We start from the raw sequence: 16070 nt of genomic DNA on the forward strand, positions 1-16070 counted from the left end.
TACATTTGGCTGACAGTCCCTAAATTGCTGTGTCTGGTCTAATTCACAAGATCTGATCTTGTTGGAAGGTGAGCTAATAATGAACAATATAGCAAAGAAGAAATACAACAAGGAAATATACCTTATGCATTAAAGTAAAATTAAATGCTTAAAGGTGTATAATCTTTATATGAAACACTAACAATGTAAATGCTATAGTAGGTTGCTTGCTTGCTGATCTGTAATATGTTGACTTGAAAGCTATTTAAGAAACAAAAGACAAAAGTGATGAAACCTGTAAATCTGAGAATTTTAAGAGCTCCATCCCGATAAGAGAGCTTTAATTTCCAAGGTAATGAGTCAAAGCTGGGTAGTGAGGTGGCCTTTTGCTCTGCAAGTACCCTTTTGTAGAAGGGGGATTGTTAGCCCCTATATTATTATTATCTGCAGATCGCCCTAAAAAGTGCAGTAGAGTATTTTAATATCTAACAAGACAGCTGTGTTATATCTAAGATCTTTGTATTGCTGCATTTGCATTATAGTCTTATGTTCTGTCCAGATCCCTCTCCTTGGTGTATGGAGACATCTGCTGTCCAAGCGTAAAAATTTGTTCTCGGTTTGCTTGCTGGAAAGACAAAAATACAAGATGCAGCAAGATGGGAGTTAACTTTTGGGTTTCCCTGGAAAATCTTAGGTAGGATGTTTCTTTAAAGAGAACCTCCTTTCTTAAGTAGCTCCAGATGTTGCAGTCTGAGCAGCTTGATATACTTGGGTCAAAACCAACACAGCTGGGATTGGTTAAGTAGACTTGGCACAGAGTTGATAATTTGCCCAAAGTAACTTAGTGATCTTAGCAGCACAGCTAGGTTTAGGAACTGGGGTTTTCTTTGATTTCTAGACAATTGCTTTAAGGGTTAGAGAATTACTGGACAATTGAATTCCCCCCCCCCTTCTTTCATCTGATCTTGGTCTCTCAGTCTATTTTTCACTTTAAATGGTCAATCCTGATTGGGACTGGAGATGGCAGTACTAAGAAATGAATATTCATTTTACCAGCACTCCATGTTGCAGTGAAATTCACTCTTGTTGGGCGTGCAAGCCTGAACACATCACTTTGAAGATTGCCCCTGGAACATCCACGCACCTGTTTTTCTCTAACTCTTTCCTTCTGTGAGGCAGTATGTCTTATTGCAACTATTCAGGTACATGCAAACCAAAAGGGTATTTCATTATTGGAGAAAATCTGTTGGGTCAGACATAAATACACATCCCTTTAATTCTCAGGTACCTTCCATCCTTTTTCCCTTTGCTAATTATCTCAAAGCTTCTGATGCTGAAATCTCCCTCCTCTTCCTGCCTTTCCACAGTGTCACTAACCAAGTCTTAATGTTGAATTGGCTCCACTGCTGTTAACTAGATCCTGAGTATTTAGTCTTTCTACCATTTGGAGCCCATCCTCACACCACGATAGGATGTGATAGGGCAGCATTATTACCTGTGTTGTTCAGATGGGGAACTGAGATGAGGGAGGGTGGGGAGAGACTATAGGTGATTTACCCAAGGTTACGTGGGGAATCTGTGATGAAAATCAAACTCTGGTGTTCCAGGACCTCAGTTACCACCTGGACCACAGGGCTATGAGGATGGTGTATGAGGTTAAGGCAGGATTTACTCCAATGTAACAGTTTCCCCTTAAGAACAAGGAGAAGATCCAGAAAATATTACTGGGTCATTTCCCCTTTCATTGTAGAAAGACGAGGAGGGCGATAACGTCACCCTGAACATGGAAGGGGCTCTGATAGCCCGAGACAAAGTTGGGATACAGGACTTTGTTCTCTTGGATCCCCACACCAGTGAGAGTGCTTTCATAGACAACCTTCGCAAGCGATATCAAGAGGACCTCATATATGTAAGTATGCATGTTTTTATGATTCTGCAGCTTTTGTGATGCTGCTGATGGGGTGCATTAATGCACTGATTCTAGGGACCGAGGTGACTTGCATCATAACTTACTCACTTGTAGCTGGCCCTACTCCCAGAGCCAACTAGTTTTCCTACATCTCCCCAAGTTTTCCACTGAAAATTATTAGGGTAATAACGGACTAAATTTATTTAATTACTGTCTAACCATAAAATCAGAGTGTAAATATTGTTGGGATTTAGGAGGTATGAGATTGGATATATGGAAATATTGAAACCCTGGAATTGTTACAGAAACATACCACGACCACCACCTTTCTTCTCCATGGTGGCCTGATGTTTTTGACATTTGCTCCTTTAGGAGAGCTTGCTTTCATTCTGGCACTTGCATCCTACATCTGTGCTTCCTCCTTCTTCTCACAGACCTATATTGGTACCCTCCTAGTCTCCGTGAATCCCTATAAAGAGCTGGATATCTACACAGAGAAACAGATGAAGCTTTATCGAGGAGTGAACTTCTTTGAACTGCCACCACATGTGTAAGTCTCATTAAAGGCCTCTAGATTTTAGCTTCCTTGAACACATTGACTTTCTCTTAAGTGTTACAGAGTGGTTGCTATTGTGTGTAATGAACAGGAGTTTAAAAGCTATTTAAAAACCTCTCTTCTCATACTAGCATTTTACCAAGTAATGCACACCATTTGGGGGTTGCTTGTCAAATAACTATACTGTTTTAAGTGGGGGTCCAGAAGGTGCATGATGCTCAAATTGGGTGTCAATTTGGAAGGAAGGCGATTTCTATTTGGTGGTATGAGGAATGACTATACAGCAAAATTAAGGTGTCATTTTTGCAGTCTGTTACTGCTAGCACAGGGAACAATTGTAGTGGCTATGTGGCGGCATGTGCTAAAGTCCATGTTATAATGGGGAATGTGTCCAGAAGCCTTGGGGAATTGCATCACTGACACTTTGAAGATGTTCTGTGAATGCTGATATTCACAAATTCCCTGAGAAGGGTGAGTGAGTGTTTCTTGCTGTTTCACAGGTGTGGAAAATTGTGAAGGTAATTTGTTAAGAGGCACAAGAGAGGTCTGTCAGACGGGGTTAGTCTAGGAGTTTGTTCAGGACTTTCAGTGCCGGCACTGTCTCCCTTTAGCTGGTCTGAAGTATTCCCTCTTTTTATCCTTCCTCTTCCCCTTGGGCTCCTTCGCACTTAGCTCTGCCTATTGACCCTTCGGTGCTCATGCATTTTTCTCAACTTGTTCCCCCTCCACTCAGAGTTCAGGGAGAAGGAAGTGGACTGAAGTCAACAGTCAAAGCCAGAGACTTAATAGCTTTGCAGTTTTTCCCAGTGGCTCGTTCAGTGGAGACTCTGCTAATTACTTAAAAATAACTTTATGGGCAGAAGTCAGGTAGGCTTGGCCAGGCCCTTTTGCTTTGAAAGAAAACTTTAAACCAGCATGTCTGAGTTTGGATCAAATTTCTGCCCAAGTATGGGTAAGGCATGCCAGGCTTCATAGCCAACAGCACATAAGTGGGTAATGCAGTTGGTATCATCTCCAATCACTTGACTGTCCAGCCAGGATGGATAATGGTTCCTTGTGAATGCAGGGAACTGGACTTGATGGTCCAAGTGGTTCCTTCCAGTTGTATGACCCTACAAATGACCAGGGGCATCTGGGGTGGGAGGTGGCTTTTGACATGATTGCAGACCAAGACTTGAACTCAGATCCCCAGTGAGATGTCTTGCCTGTTTCACAACTACAGCCTCTCCTTTGCTTGGTGGACCTGCAGTGTGGTAGGTTGCATCTAACAGGGGTTCAGGCAGCCTAAATGAGTTCTGTTAATAAAGGTCCTTTCTTCTTCTCTACCCTCTCCACCATTCAAGCACCCACTTTGAACTCCTTCAAGAAACATTTGGATGTTTATCTTGCTGGGATCCTATGATCCCTGCTGACTTCCTGCCCCTGGGCAGGGGGCTGGACTCGATGATCCTCCGGGGTCCCTTCCAGCCCGAATGTCTATGAAATCTACCTTACTCTCAACTGTGAATGAAGTGTTTTTAATGTGAAGACCCAGGTCAGTAAGCTTGGCTTAGAACATGCTACTGTTTCCAGTCTGTTGGGTTAGTGCTAAGTGTCCCATGAAGTACTGATCAAAGCTTTTTTTTTTTCTTTTCCTATTTTGTATGGGCATTTCACATTGCGAAAATTTCTTAATGCTGAATTCTTGACATCATCTTTGTTCAGATACGCCATAGCTGACAATGCCTACCGGGTAATGTGTGCTGAATGCAATAACCAGTTCATCCTCATCTCTGGGGAGAGTGGAGCTGGGAAGACAGAAGCCTCCAAGAAGATCTTGCAGTACTTTGCAGTGACTTGTCCAACAACGGAGCAGCTGCAAATAGTCCGCGATCGCCTGCTGCTCTCCAATCCAGTTCTGGAGGTAAAGGCAAACCTTTATCAGGGAAAAAGGTTATCATGGTTAGTGTCCATGGGCTGGGGTCTGCCAGAGCCCTCTGTCTGTGTGAGACTGAAATGTTTCTAGATGCCCTCTCCCTTACTGACATTCACATTAGGAAAATGATCTCAATTTGCCAATGAGCTCCTAACCCTACGCAGAGGAGACTAAATACAGACCCGCCCCCCAGTGCTTCCTCTCGAGCTTAGAAAATAGATAAGAATGAGCATATTATGCTGTTTATTGCTTAAAGTTCTCACGGTACAATAATTCTATTTTTATGTAAAGCCACAGATCTTCCCCTTGAGAGATCTGCTGTGTAAATAGGGAATTTTGCCAACAGTGCCTCAGGGAAATAAGGGGTGGGGGGAGGGTACTGAGAACATTTAATGCAGGCTGCATTGTCCACAAATGAACACACCTCTCTGAGTATCCCTCCCTTGTCCTGTGAGCTGCCTGATCTGCAGTAAGTAAGGCCAAGTATCTTTGGATGTTTCTATTAAGGGCAGGTCTTAAGACTTCTCCCTGAACTGAGCTGAGCCCTACAAGTAGATTCATAAGATGCAGTGTTATAAATACAAGAGTAATTTTTTTCCAGAGTTTCCTAAAATTAGCTGCACATTGACTGTGAGTTGGAAATGTAGGAGAAATTGGATAGAACACCTAAAGCTGTAAGTGCTTATACCTTGCCTGCCACCAGCTCTTCAAGGCTGCAGACATAGAGGGTGCCAAGGAGCCACATTCTGCTTAGATATACCATTGGAAATGCAGAGTAATCTATTATACTTACACCTGCATAGTTTTTATCAATTCGGTGTTTCAGTTTGACTAAAGATAGAGCAGCATTGTTTGTTGCTAGAATGTTTGTCCTTGTCCTTTGGAGGGTGTCGTCTGGGACGCTGAGCTCTCATTTGGAAGTTCTTGATTGATCTCATCTGTTTATCCCCAGGCTTTTGGAAATGCAAAAACTCTGCGCAATGACAACTCAAGTAGATTTGGAAAGTACATGGATATCCAATTTGATTTTAAGGTAAGAACAAATATAATGGACCAGTATGAAAACAAGCATGTCTGGCACAGGTGTTGGAACAGTTGGTTCATACATTTATATTGCACAGCCAGAAGCAACTCTTATCTGACCCCTTATTTTGCAGCTATTGCTTTTAATGAGTGTTGTGTCTGCATCCCTATCTCTATTTAAGGAGTTAAAGATAGTTAATTCCTTAGCTACAGAATATGCTTCTTCCTAAGGGATGCTTTTAGTTAAGATGATGATAGAGAGAATAGCTATGCTCTTACTCTGACAGACAGACTCTTAGTGATATAACTCTGCTTGTGTGAGACTTGGGGGAGAAGAGGAGATCACAATGCTTCTGCTGAGTTCATATTCCTTGGACCTTCTGAGGGTGGAAGGTATAACCTGGCTACTTTTTCCTAGGGATGTGCAGTAGGGGGACACATCCTCAGCTACTTGATTGAGAAATCCCGAGTTGTCCACCAAAACCGCGGGGAGCGGAATTTCCATATCTTCTACCAGCTGCTGGAGGGCGGAGATGAAGAACTGCTGAAGTCTCTTGGGTTGGAGCGCAATCCCCGGAAGTACATGTATCTTATACAGGTTTGGAAACAGCTTCATCCCCAGCATGGAACCACCTCCGGGCTGTTATGGGCTGAGTTTGGTGGCAGGTATCTGCATTACCTTGGCTTGCAAAGGTCATATAGTAGGCTTACTATAACTTGGAGGAGAACAACCACTAGGAATTTCATTATGCTGAAAGTCTTGACTATAGCCAATGACTTAGAAACTATAGTTCCTAAAACAGTTGTTAGTATGTGTTCTTTTTTGGCACTGATTTGTTCTAGAGATTAAAGCAGGTGTTTTATACAATTTGAGTAAGGGTGCATTCCTGCTCCCATTGATAAAATGCAGATTTATCTGAGCAAACTGATGCTTTATTAACCATTTTATTTTTTTATGACTAATGTGCAAAGAAATATATTAATAATAGCAACTGCATCACTGTAATAATAGATATCTGGAAACCAAACACTTAGAAAAGCTTGGCTGTAAGTGGGCTGAGCACTTTAGTACGCAATCTCCACACATTCATGCTTTTAAGTAACTCAGTGCAAGTTGACCTGACCAGTAGACTTCTGAGCTGCATAGGCCATGCTGGAGCAATCATCTTAGTAGATGACTAAAAAGTGAGTTTTGTTTTGCAAACTATAGTAAACTAAGACTCTTCTAGGGGTGCTGGGAAGCCTAGGGCTGGACCTGATGATCTTGTGAGGACCCTTCCAGCCCTAATGTCTGTGAAATCTATGACAGAATAGGGAATCAGACAAATAATCCAAGTGCAGTGAATTAAAAGGGGTGGTTCGCAGAACAGCTGATGTATGGCACTAACAATCTGCCTGCTCTTACTTTGTGGTAAATGAAAGCTTGGATCAGGGAAACTAAACTCTGTTACAGTCAGATGAATGTCAAGCCAAGGTATCTCTAGTGGTGTCTAATCAGCACACCAACAGGATTACTATGGATGCAAAGTCTTCATGTATCTCTCTCGTGCTCTGCAGGGTAAATGTGCCAAAGTGTCCTCTGTTAATGATTGGAATGACTGGAGGATAGTCTGCAAAGCCTTTTCTGTCATTGACTTCACTGAAAAAGATCTTGAGGTATGGGAACATATGTCTTATCCAAAAAAGGCAACTACTGACTCCCTGGCTGTTCTGGCTTGTGTTGGAGAATTTCCAAATAAGGGCCATCTAGTGATTTTTCAAGGAGGTGATGTATGGACATGGTACTGAAGTATGTGCTGTAGAGTACAATCTTGCTGGTTTCAGTATTCCACCAAGAAGAATGATGTCTAGTACTATGCAACCCTTCTTGTTAGTGGGTAGTTTTTTGATTGGCCCCTAGGCTTTTTTGCAAGTGTGTTTGTGATTTTTATAGCTACCACAGTGGTGAAAACTGCCATATTAATATAGAGATGGACACCAGAAATACATGATGCTAATGAAACACTATAGAAATAAAGGGTCTGTTGTTACTCTTCATACAGTTAAAACATCTATGTGATTCACAGATTTTCTTTCAAAACTGGAAAAGCTGGTCTGAACTGATCTCCCATGCTACCTGGGATGGACTTAGGAGTTTCTGGGGGAAGGGATGGTGATGAGAGATCAGTTTGCCTTTCTGAAGAAATAGAACAAATTAAAACACACTTTGCTTCCTCAACTTCTCTTTCCATTCCCTACCAGCAATGGCTTTTGATGACCTTTGGTTACTTTTAGTTCAAAGCTTATATGCTTCTCTAGCTGTTACAAATGTAATGGTTCCCTTTGACTTAAATGCATCGTGTAGCAAGTTGTCTCTACGCTCCATGGCTTGTATTTTGTTCAACTCAGTGAAAGGAGGAGCTATGGATAGAAAAAATGGACCCAGCACCAGAGGACCTGAGCTGGAAACTGTCATCAGTGTGCATTGATATCTGGATGGCCTCCTTCACCTCCCTACTTGGCCATAGTGATTCCCACCATGTAGATGTGGGCACTACCCCATTCCTTTTAGGCTGAGCAAGTGGCTGCTTAACTCTGTGGGGGCTAAAGAGCCCTATTACTTGATATGGAGCCCTATAAAACCCAGGAGCAAGTCTAGGAAGTTGCCAGTCTCCCTCAACAATAGCTTGTTTTGTGAATCAGGGTATCCACCCCTAGGCCAGCCAAGAGTCTGTACTGCTACTATGCCATGGCACTTACCACTATGACTCTGGCTTCTCACAATCTCTCTGTTCCTTTTGGTATCAGAATCTATATGGGATCATTGCCAGTGTCCTGCATCTGGGGAACATTCGATTTGAAGAAGATAGTAATGGTCACAGCATCATCCGCAATGGCACCCAGATCAAATGGATCTCCAAGGTATCCATCCCCCGATTCTAGCACCAATGCTGTTGCTTCCTTCCTTTGCTGGGCACTTAGTTTATGGTAGCACCTTCCAAGGAGAGGCCTGACCCTGAAGAGCTCACACTCCGAAACTTGGTGTGTGCTGCTTCATTTTACTTAAAGATAAATGCCTGAGATCTAGTAATGCCCTCTGCCCCATAACCGCAAACAGGTCAACTGGAATATATCCTAATGGATTCACTACTTCGTGGGGAAGCATACTTCTCTTTTTGAAAGTGCTTGCCAGTGTAGAAATAACCAGGAAGTTATCTTAGCCCTGTGCAAATAAATAAGAATGCAGTTATAATTAATGTAATCCCATTGTGACAAGTGACACCATTACTGTTCAAGTGGCTGACTGTTTTTTTTGCTTGTTAAATCTTAATTTCACCATTTATCTCTGAAAGCAGAGAAATCCATTTGTTGCTTGCTGTATAACAGGTTATATTTTCCAGAGTAATAGACATTAAATCAAGGAGCCTGAAAAATTTGCTCCAACTTGAAGACAACCATGGGATTGTCCTCTGTGTTTTAACTGGAAGTCTCTTTCTCTCTGCAGTTATTGGGTGTCCACTTATCTCTTCTACAGGAAGCTCTTACGAATAGGAAAATTGAAGCCAGATCTGAAGAGGTATAATTTAGGCCAGTGTCACACTTATATGTTCACTGGGAGTCAGTCTGATCTAGGGGTTAAAGCATGAGATGACAAGCCCTGCTCTTGATTTGCATGGGTGTTTTTAGTAAGCTTGGCCTGATTGTTTAAACTTGGTGTGACTGTTTTCCCATTTGCACAAAACCAGTGCTAAGAACATTATTTTTTTTTGCTTGTTTGCTTCCAAATTAGGGGGTTAATCCTTAGTTACCAATATTTCAGTTTTGGTGCCTCTCCTCTACAGCCTGTCCTCTATTACTGGAGACATAAAGCTACCATCTTGCAGCTTCCCATTACAAAGGACAGGGTATGGAGTGTGCTGACTATTTCAAAGCCTCCCAGACTTCAACTCTGTCTTGTAATTGTAAGACTGGATGAGTTTCCACATGCAGCTGAATGGGATGTGGGCAATAATACCTCTGAGCATGGAGCCTCAGAGTTAAAGTCCTAAGCTATTAGTCCCACCAAGTAGCAGCAATGGTATGTGGAGCTGTGGTTGGCTCAGTTGTTCTTCTCTGAAGACAGAATGTGCTGGCTTGCATGTCAGGGTGAAACACAGGTGGTCAGGGTGGTGGCCTGCCCTTGATCCAGGAGTGTTTAAATTATTTAAATTCACTGTGTTATATGTTAGTCCCTTGCTCAGGCACTCTGTATTTCTCTTATGGCTTTGTCATTTTTTGTTCATGAATCTTAACATTTACTATATTTCCTTTCTTTAGGTCTTGACTCCATTGAATACAGACCTGTCAGGCTGCGCTCGGGATGCTGTGGCTAAGGCAATTTATGGACGGACTTTTACTTGGCTGGTCAACAAAATTAATACCTCTTTAGCCAACAAGGTTGGTTCCCATTCTAGCAACTACTTGTGTATTACTGACAGTGTTATGCATTAAGTGTTAGTGTTACCAGAGTGTGGCATGACTCTGGGTTCACGAAAAAATAGTTTGCATAACTGCCATCTGATGTTGGGCACCAGACTGTGGAGTTGGAGGTTCATGATCTGGATAGTCAGCAGTCTCTTCAGTTTTGTATCCAATGCTAAAAGTGCATTGTCCGGCAGCTTTGGCAACACGTGATCTTTACAAGCGTCTCAAACATGATAACAGAGCATTGTAATGATGTGTTTTGGCAGGACCCCAGCAGGAAAACTGTGATTGGGCTGCTGGACATCTATGGGTTTGAAGTGTTGAGTACAAACAGGTAAGTGCACATGAAAATGGGGCTAAATTGTATTATCCCCACTTCACTTGTTTTCTCAGGTATGCCTGACCTCTGCTGTGTGCACCACAGTATGTAAATGTAACTAGAGAGGTGAGCTACTCTGTGAACACCTTGACCCCATTTGCTAACGCTCTGGCTGGGTCAGGACCTTTTAACACTATTTTAGAACCCAGTGTAGTGCTGCATTTTGGCTGCTGCTTGAGTGTGCCAAGTCAGCAAAAAGGGCCAGGTATCTTGTGCATGCAGCTATTCTGTGAATGCGCTGGCATTTCGTTCTGGAGCCTGCAAGTGCAGAACTGAAGCTTAGCCACAAGTGTGCATGAGAGGAGGGGAAGGGAGTTGGGGCTAACTGGGCTTTTTCCAAACTCTCTCCTTGAGGTTGAATGTTAGGGATGAGGTGTGGATGGGAAGCTGGAGAGATGGGTATGTAGGCCCATTAAACACCTGCACTAGAGACCCTTTTTAAATTTGGCATGGGGTGTTTGTAGAAAAAAGTTTCCCAGTGGGAATGCACAACCACAGCTATTTCCTGGACTGTTTGTTACCAGAAGGAAAGATTTTTATTGTTGTTGTTGCTTTTTACCTAGTTTCACTAAAGGTCTAGTGGCAACTAGAAATCAGTTCTTCCTTTGAAGGACAGCTCTAAAACCATCTTGTTTTTAAACGAATCTTGCATTCCTCCCACTTATTTTACTACTTAAAAAAAAAAGCTTTGAACAGTTCTGCATCAATTACTGCAATGAGAAGCTCCAGCAGCTGTTAATTGAGATGACCCTGAAGGCAGAGCAGGAGGAATACGAACAGGAAGGCATTGAGGTAACTTTCATTGCTCTTCCTTCTCTTAGAGATAACTACTGCACGCTAACTAGTGGTGAGTGATGGGAAATGTTCCCCAGGCACTGAGTTAAAGGGCAGGCTACCACTGAATTCAGTTGCCACATCCCAGTGGCATTGGGATTTGATGGCACCGGAGAATAGGGGTGGCTGCAGGCAGCATTGAGTACTGACACCTCCCCCTGAAGCAGCAATGTCTCCCCCTGAGCCACCAGGGTTAGCACCCAGGACACAAATCTTATGAGTTATGCCTCTGCACAGCACGCTTGTTTTGAGACATCAAGGTGTCTTCAAATCACCTAACTTTGTGACAGAAAAGTTGGTCCCTCTTAGGGTAAGACCTTCTCAACATGCTGTTCATATTTTGTCACACTTGAATGATGTGTCACTTGGGACACTTTTCTCCTGCATCGGGTCTCAGCCTCTTCTAAACCAGGAGTCCCCTCCTTTCATCAGCCAATCAGACAAACAGAGGGCAATTGCAAGCTGTACTCCTTGCTTCTAACCTATGGAAAGATCATGCCTCTGTTACCTAACATGATTCACAATTGCCTGCTCAGCCTTGTTTTTCCCTTGCCCCTATTTTAATAGTATCATAGAAAATGGGAGTTGGTAGGGACCTCAGGAGGTCACATCTAGTCCAATCCCCTGCTCCAAGCAGGACCAGCCCCAAGGCTTCATCTACCCAGGTCTTCAAACCTCCGAGGGTAGAGAGTCCACAACCTCTCTGGGTAACCTGTTCCAGTGCTTTATTATCCTCCTCGTGAGAGAGTTTTTCCTTATAGTCTCTAACCTCAATTTACCTTGCTGCAGCTTGAGACCACTGCTCCTTGTTCTGTCATCTGCCACCACTGAGAAGAGTCCAGCTCCAAACTTTGATCTCATCCCTCCTAGCTGGATCCTTTCTGTTCTGATGAACTGTTTAGTTTGTGTGCCTTGAAGGAAAATGTGGCAAAACCAGGGCTCATTTCTCAAAGGATCTGCAATGAAATGCCTTTGCAGAGATGAGACGTATCCTTGTGAGAATCCAAAAGAGAGCTGAGAAAATAAGAGCAAAACTGACTCCGTACTGCAGTGTAGTGGCCTGAAACAAGGGAAGCTGTCCATGCTGCCTAAAGAAGGAAGATGTAGAGTAGGGGCTGAGTCATGAACCCTTCCAATATGATGTTAAATATGACTAGCTCCAGATGCTTTCAGCTGAGTGCATAGAGGTCTTGTTTGAAATGCCTTTTAAAGGAAGTTTTCCTTTTCTGATTCCAGTGGGAGCCAGTTCCCTATTTCAACAACAAGATCATCTGTGAGCTGGTCGAACAGAAACACAAAGGAATAATCTCCATACTGGTAGGAACAAACATTTGTGCTGCATCAAGCCTAATAATGCTTTGTACAATGCTTCACCAGAATTATTTCAAAGCTCTGTGGCTGCAGGGTATAAATATATGGATGCAAAAGTTCTTTCTCCAGAACCTGGCTGGCAAAGTTAAGGCAGAATACCTGGCTATAGAGGCAATGGTCAGCTCTGAATAACAAAAAAAAAAAAAAAGTCCTTATGTAGCACTTGTCACTAGTGGATCTCAAAAGGCTTTCCGAGGGAGGTCAGTATCCTCACCTCCAGGTACCATAGTTTCCGCTTCTGTAAAATGGGGGTGAAGTGACTTGCCCAAGGTCACTTACCAGGCCAGTAGTGGAGCCAGGAGTCGAACCCAGATTTCCTGATCCATTGCCTTATCCAGGAAGCTAAGCTGCATCCCAAGACCACCAAGGTGGTTTTCCTAGGACAGGGGAAAACCACGAACATGGCAGGGGGTAGTAATATATAGTTAGCCTCCCACTTTCACTTCCAGTGGGAAGATTCCGACTACATGCCGACTTTATGAAAATGGGAGACTCCTCCCTAGCTTGCTGTTGTGGCCATACGGCTGAGGGCAAACGAAACTCAGGAGCATCTGAACTCCAAGTCTCTGGGCTTAGGCCTGCGTGTAGGACGCCTGCCAAAGGATTTGGAAGCATCTGAAGCCCCAGGTGGGGGTGGAGGATGTTTGCTGGTAGCAGGGCCACATATGGTTCTTGAATGACTCACAGATCTGGAATTGATTTGGCTATTTTGACTTGGAACATGAAAAATTTCCCATTTAAAAAAAAAAAAGCAACAAAACCATAGGCTATGTGCTGAGATTTTTCTCGCTTTTCCCCTACCTGTTTGATGTCTCTACTCCCAAAAGCCCCCACTGCAGTAGCTACCATTCGGAACATGGGGTAAAATATTGGAAGCTCCATCTGGAGCATTTTAACACAAAGGGGGGCTGCTATAAAGTGCAGAGCAGACATCCTCCTTTAGGATTAAGTGTCGTGACTGTTAACGGGAGACTAACCCTGGCAGAAGATCAAATTGCTTGAAACATAGCCATATAGCTATTGTATCATGGTCAGTTCTTAAGTGTGTATGTGTAGAGTGTAGTGGGAGGGTAAGATTTATAGGTACATCCTTCCTTTAAAGAGGTATGTAATTTAAGAAAGATATATGGTACCTTGACACCAGCCAGTCTTGCTGACTTGCTGATAGAGGAGTGGAGTTTATCGCATGGATACAGGAGTCAAATGATTCATGCCTTGTAGCTCTGGGCTCCTGTCTACTGGAGCTTAATGCTAGTGTTGCTGTTGTAATGAGCTGGTCTTTCAAGCAGAACTTTTGTATATCTAGCATACTGGCAGAGCGTGCAGGTTTTTGTGGGGAGGGGGTAGGCAGAGGGAAGCTGAGAATTCAATAGGTTTAGGTTTTTCCTGGACTCTGACTATGGTTTTTTAGTAAAAAACCTGGTTTGAGGATCTTCAGTGTCCCTCTTACTGGGTCTCTGTGCTTAATGGTGTCTTCCTTTCACCCTGCCATCTTCATTTGCGGCTAACAATAGCATTATGGACCAGACAAGGGGAGAGAGGCAGGGAGTTGCAGAGAATGCAAAACCATCTCTAACCATATATTTTTGTCTTGAAATTAGTTTTGGAATTAGCAAGGGGACATAGAGGTATCTTGTATGAAGTCAAATAAACTTTCAGTGACAGTTAAGATTTTCAGTTTACCACGGCAGTGCCTGGCAAGTTGCGTGTAATTTTGTAATTGAAGAGATATGTTAATTATCATGTAACATCATACTAAACAGTCATGACATTACACAGTTGTACCTGGAAAGATGTATAAAGAAATGCAACGTAATATTTATGTGAACATGGCTGGGACATAGATGCTGCCCAGATTATGGTGGCATTTAGACAATGCCATAAGACAATGTTTCATTAGACTGTAATGGTAACTACAGCAGGCAGATGTATGGTGTTGGATTATCATTACTATCCCTGTAGCACCTTGGCACTAGCTGTGGGCCAGCACCCTCTTGTACTAAGAGCCGATACAAACACTGAATGAAAAGATGGTTCCCTGCCCAAAAAACTTACCGTTGTAGTATAAAACCAACCAGCACGTGACTTGAGAGATATGGGAGCGCAAGGAAACAGTGAGACTGAACAGGTCAGCATCATGGACAGTGGCTGAGTTTTTTGTAGGCGCCATGGCAAATAGTTTTAATGAGGGGTTTAGTGTCTCCCACCTAATTTAATTCACTGAAACAAGGTTTGAGGCTAGCAGGGTAAAAATCTGTAGTTTCCATTTGATATTAGTTAGAACTTTAAATTCACAAAATGTAGGTCATTAACTTCTAAGTTCACTGTGCAAATACAATAGTAATGTACTCTATTAACAAAAACAGAGGCAGGAAAAAGCCCTTTGCAATGTCCAATTATTAGAAATGATTAAAAAAAAATCCAAATGAGCAGTCCGCGGGGTGTGGAGTTCTCTGAAGGGACTTGTGTGTTCTTACAGATTACAGAAGATGCTCACATTTAGCAAAACTTGGCTCATTAAATGCTGTTCCTAACCCTTGCTGATGACACATTTGGTTGGATTAAGATATGAAATGTTTCTTCTTTCGAAGGATGAAGAATGTTTACGACCTGGTGAAGCAACTGATTTGAGCTTCTTGGAAAAGTTGGAAGAGAAAGTAGGAGATCATGCCCACTTCCTGACGTATGCACTTAGTCTCTGTAACCTACCATAGAGGAAACGTTCCCCTCGTGTTTCCCTGGGGTTCAGTTTTGATTCTGAAAAGGAACAGCCCTGTTTAGTACCAGAGGAAAGCAAGGCCTTTCAGGCTGCTTCCAATCTGCCACTTTAATAAGCTACACAAAATATAACATATAATTATGGGAGCAAATGGGCTGGGTGGATGGGTGGGTGTGGCAGGGAGGGGAGAAGGGAAATTCTTCTGTGTATCAATAATTTGCTAATACCCGAGTCCAGGTGACCTGCTTTTCTCTGTGCTTTATGCATGCATATATATATATATATATATATATATATATATATAAAAACTAGGGACGAATTGTGTTACTTTAATAAATACATTACTATAGCACCTGCAGGATTCAGGGCTGGGTTTTGATAGGTGCTAGGCAAATGCACCTGAAAAATTAAAATGAAGGCTCTGCCTTGGAATTCATAACATGCCTAAATAAAACCCAGTGAGTAGCCATCAGTTTCCAGACTTAAGCATCTGGAACGTTATCGCTAGATATCTGAAACTCTGGGCAGTCTTTGTGGAAAGTCGGTAACCAATCTGTCTGTCACCTTTGTGTACCTTACTATCTTACTGTCTTTCGGCTAGAGATTATTAAGTCCAATTGCACTTAAGAAGAAAATGCATTTTTAGAATGTGCTTTAAAGGGTAAGGAATCATTAAAACTAACACAATTCAGTTGCATGGAAAATACTTTGCCATTATTAACTATTTACCTTGCAGTGGGGTTCAGACTTGTTATATTAACATTTATTTAAAGTAGCAGCAGTGTCATCTTTGCATGTTTTGTGTTATAGGTGGGGTTTTTTTACTAGTCACTAGTATTTTCATTAAATTTTTAATGTGTTTTTGCCTATTTTGGGCACTTTTTTTTCATGGTGAAATAAGGCACTGGCATTTCTGCTTTTGATCTTGCAGATCAAGTAATA

General features: G+C 42.5%; 1 protein-coding gene across 4 annotated transcripts in view; it reads left to right on the forward strand.

The window, feature by feature from the left end:
• MYO1H (myosin IH) overlaps positions 1-16070 on the forward strand; it is a 52443-nt gene that overhangs the window by 17311 nt on the left and 19062 nt on the right. For 3 of the 4 annotated variants that reach the window (XM_019486757.2, XM_059713402.1, XM_014598410.3), the window contains exons 2-14: positions 1730-1888; positions 2323-2438; positions 4149-4347; positions 5312-5392; positions 5801-5980; positions 6940-7038; positions 8170-8283; positions 8867-8938; positions 9679-9798; positions 10092-10159; positions 10891-10996; positions 12275-12355; positions 15001-15092. In XM_019486757.2, coding sequence (XP_019342302.1) covers positions 1763-1888; positions 2323-2438; positions 4149-4347; positions 5312-5392; positions 5801-5980; positions 6940-7038; positions 8170-8283; positions 8867-8938; positions 9679-9798; positions 10092-10159; positions 10891-10996; positions 12275-12355; positions 15001-15092 — 1454 coding nt within the window. In that variant the 5' untranslated portion in view covers positions 1730-1762. Of the gene's footprint in view, positions 1-565; positions 674-1729; positions 1889-2322; positions 2439-4148; positions 4348-5311; positions 5393-5800; positions 5981-6939; positions 7039-8169; positions 8284-8866; positions 8939-9678; positions 9799-10091; positions 10160-10890; positions 10997-12274; positions 12356-15000; positions 15093-16070 lie in introns of those variants that run through there. The other variant, XM_059713404.1, reaches the window with a different exon arrangement.

Source organism: Alligator mississippiensis, chromosome 10, assembly GCF_030867095.1.
Source record: "Alligator mississippiensis isolate rAllMis1 chromosome 10, rAllMis1, whole genome shotgun sequence".
In the NCBI taxonomy this organism is placed as follows: Eukaryota; Metazoa; Chordata; order Crocodylia; family Alligatoridae; genus Alligator; species Alligator mississippiensis.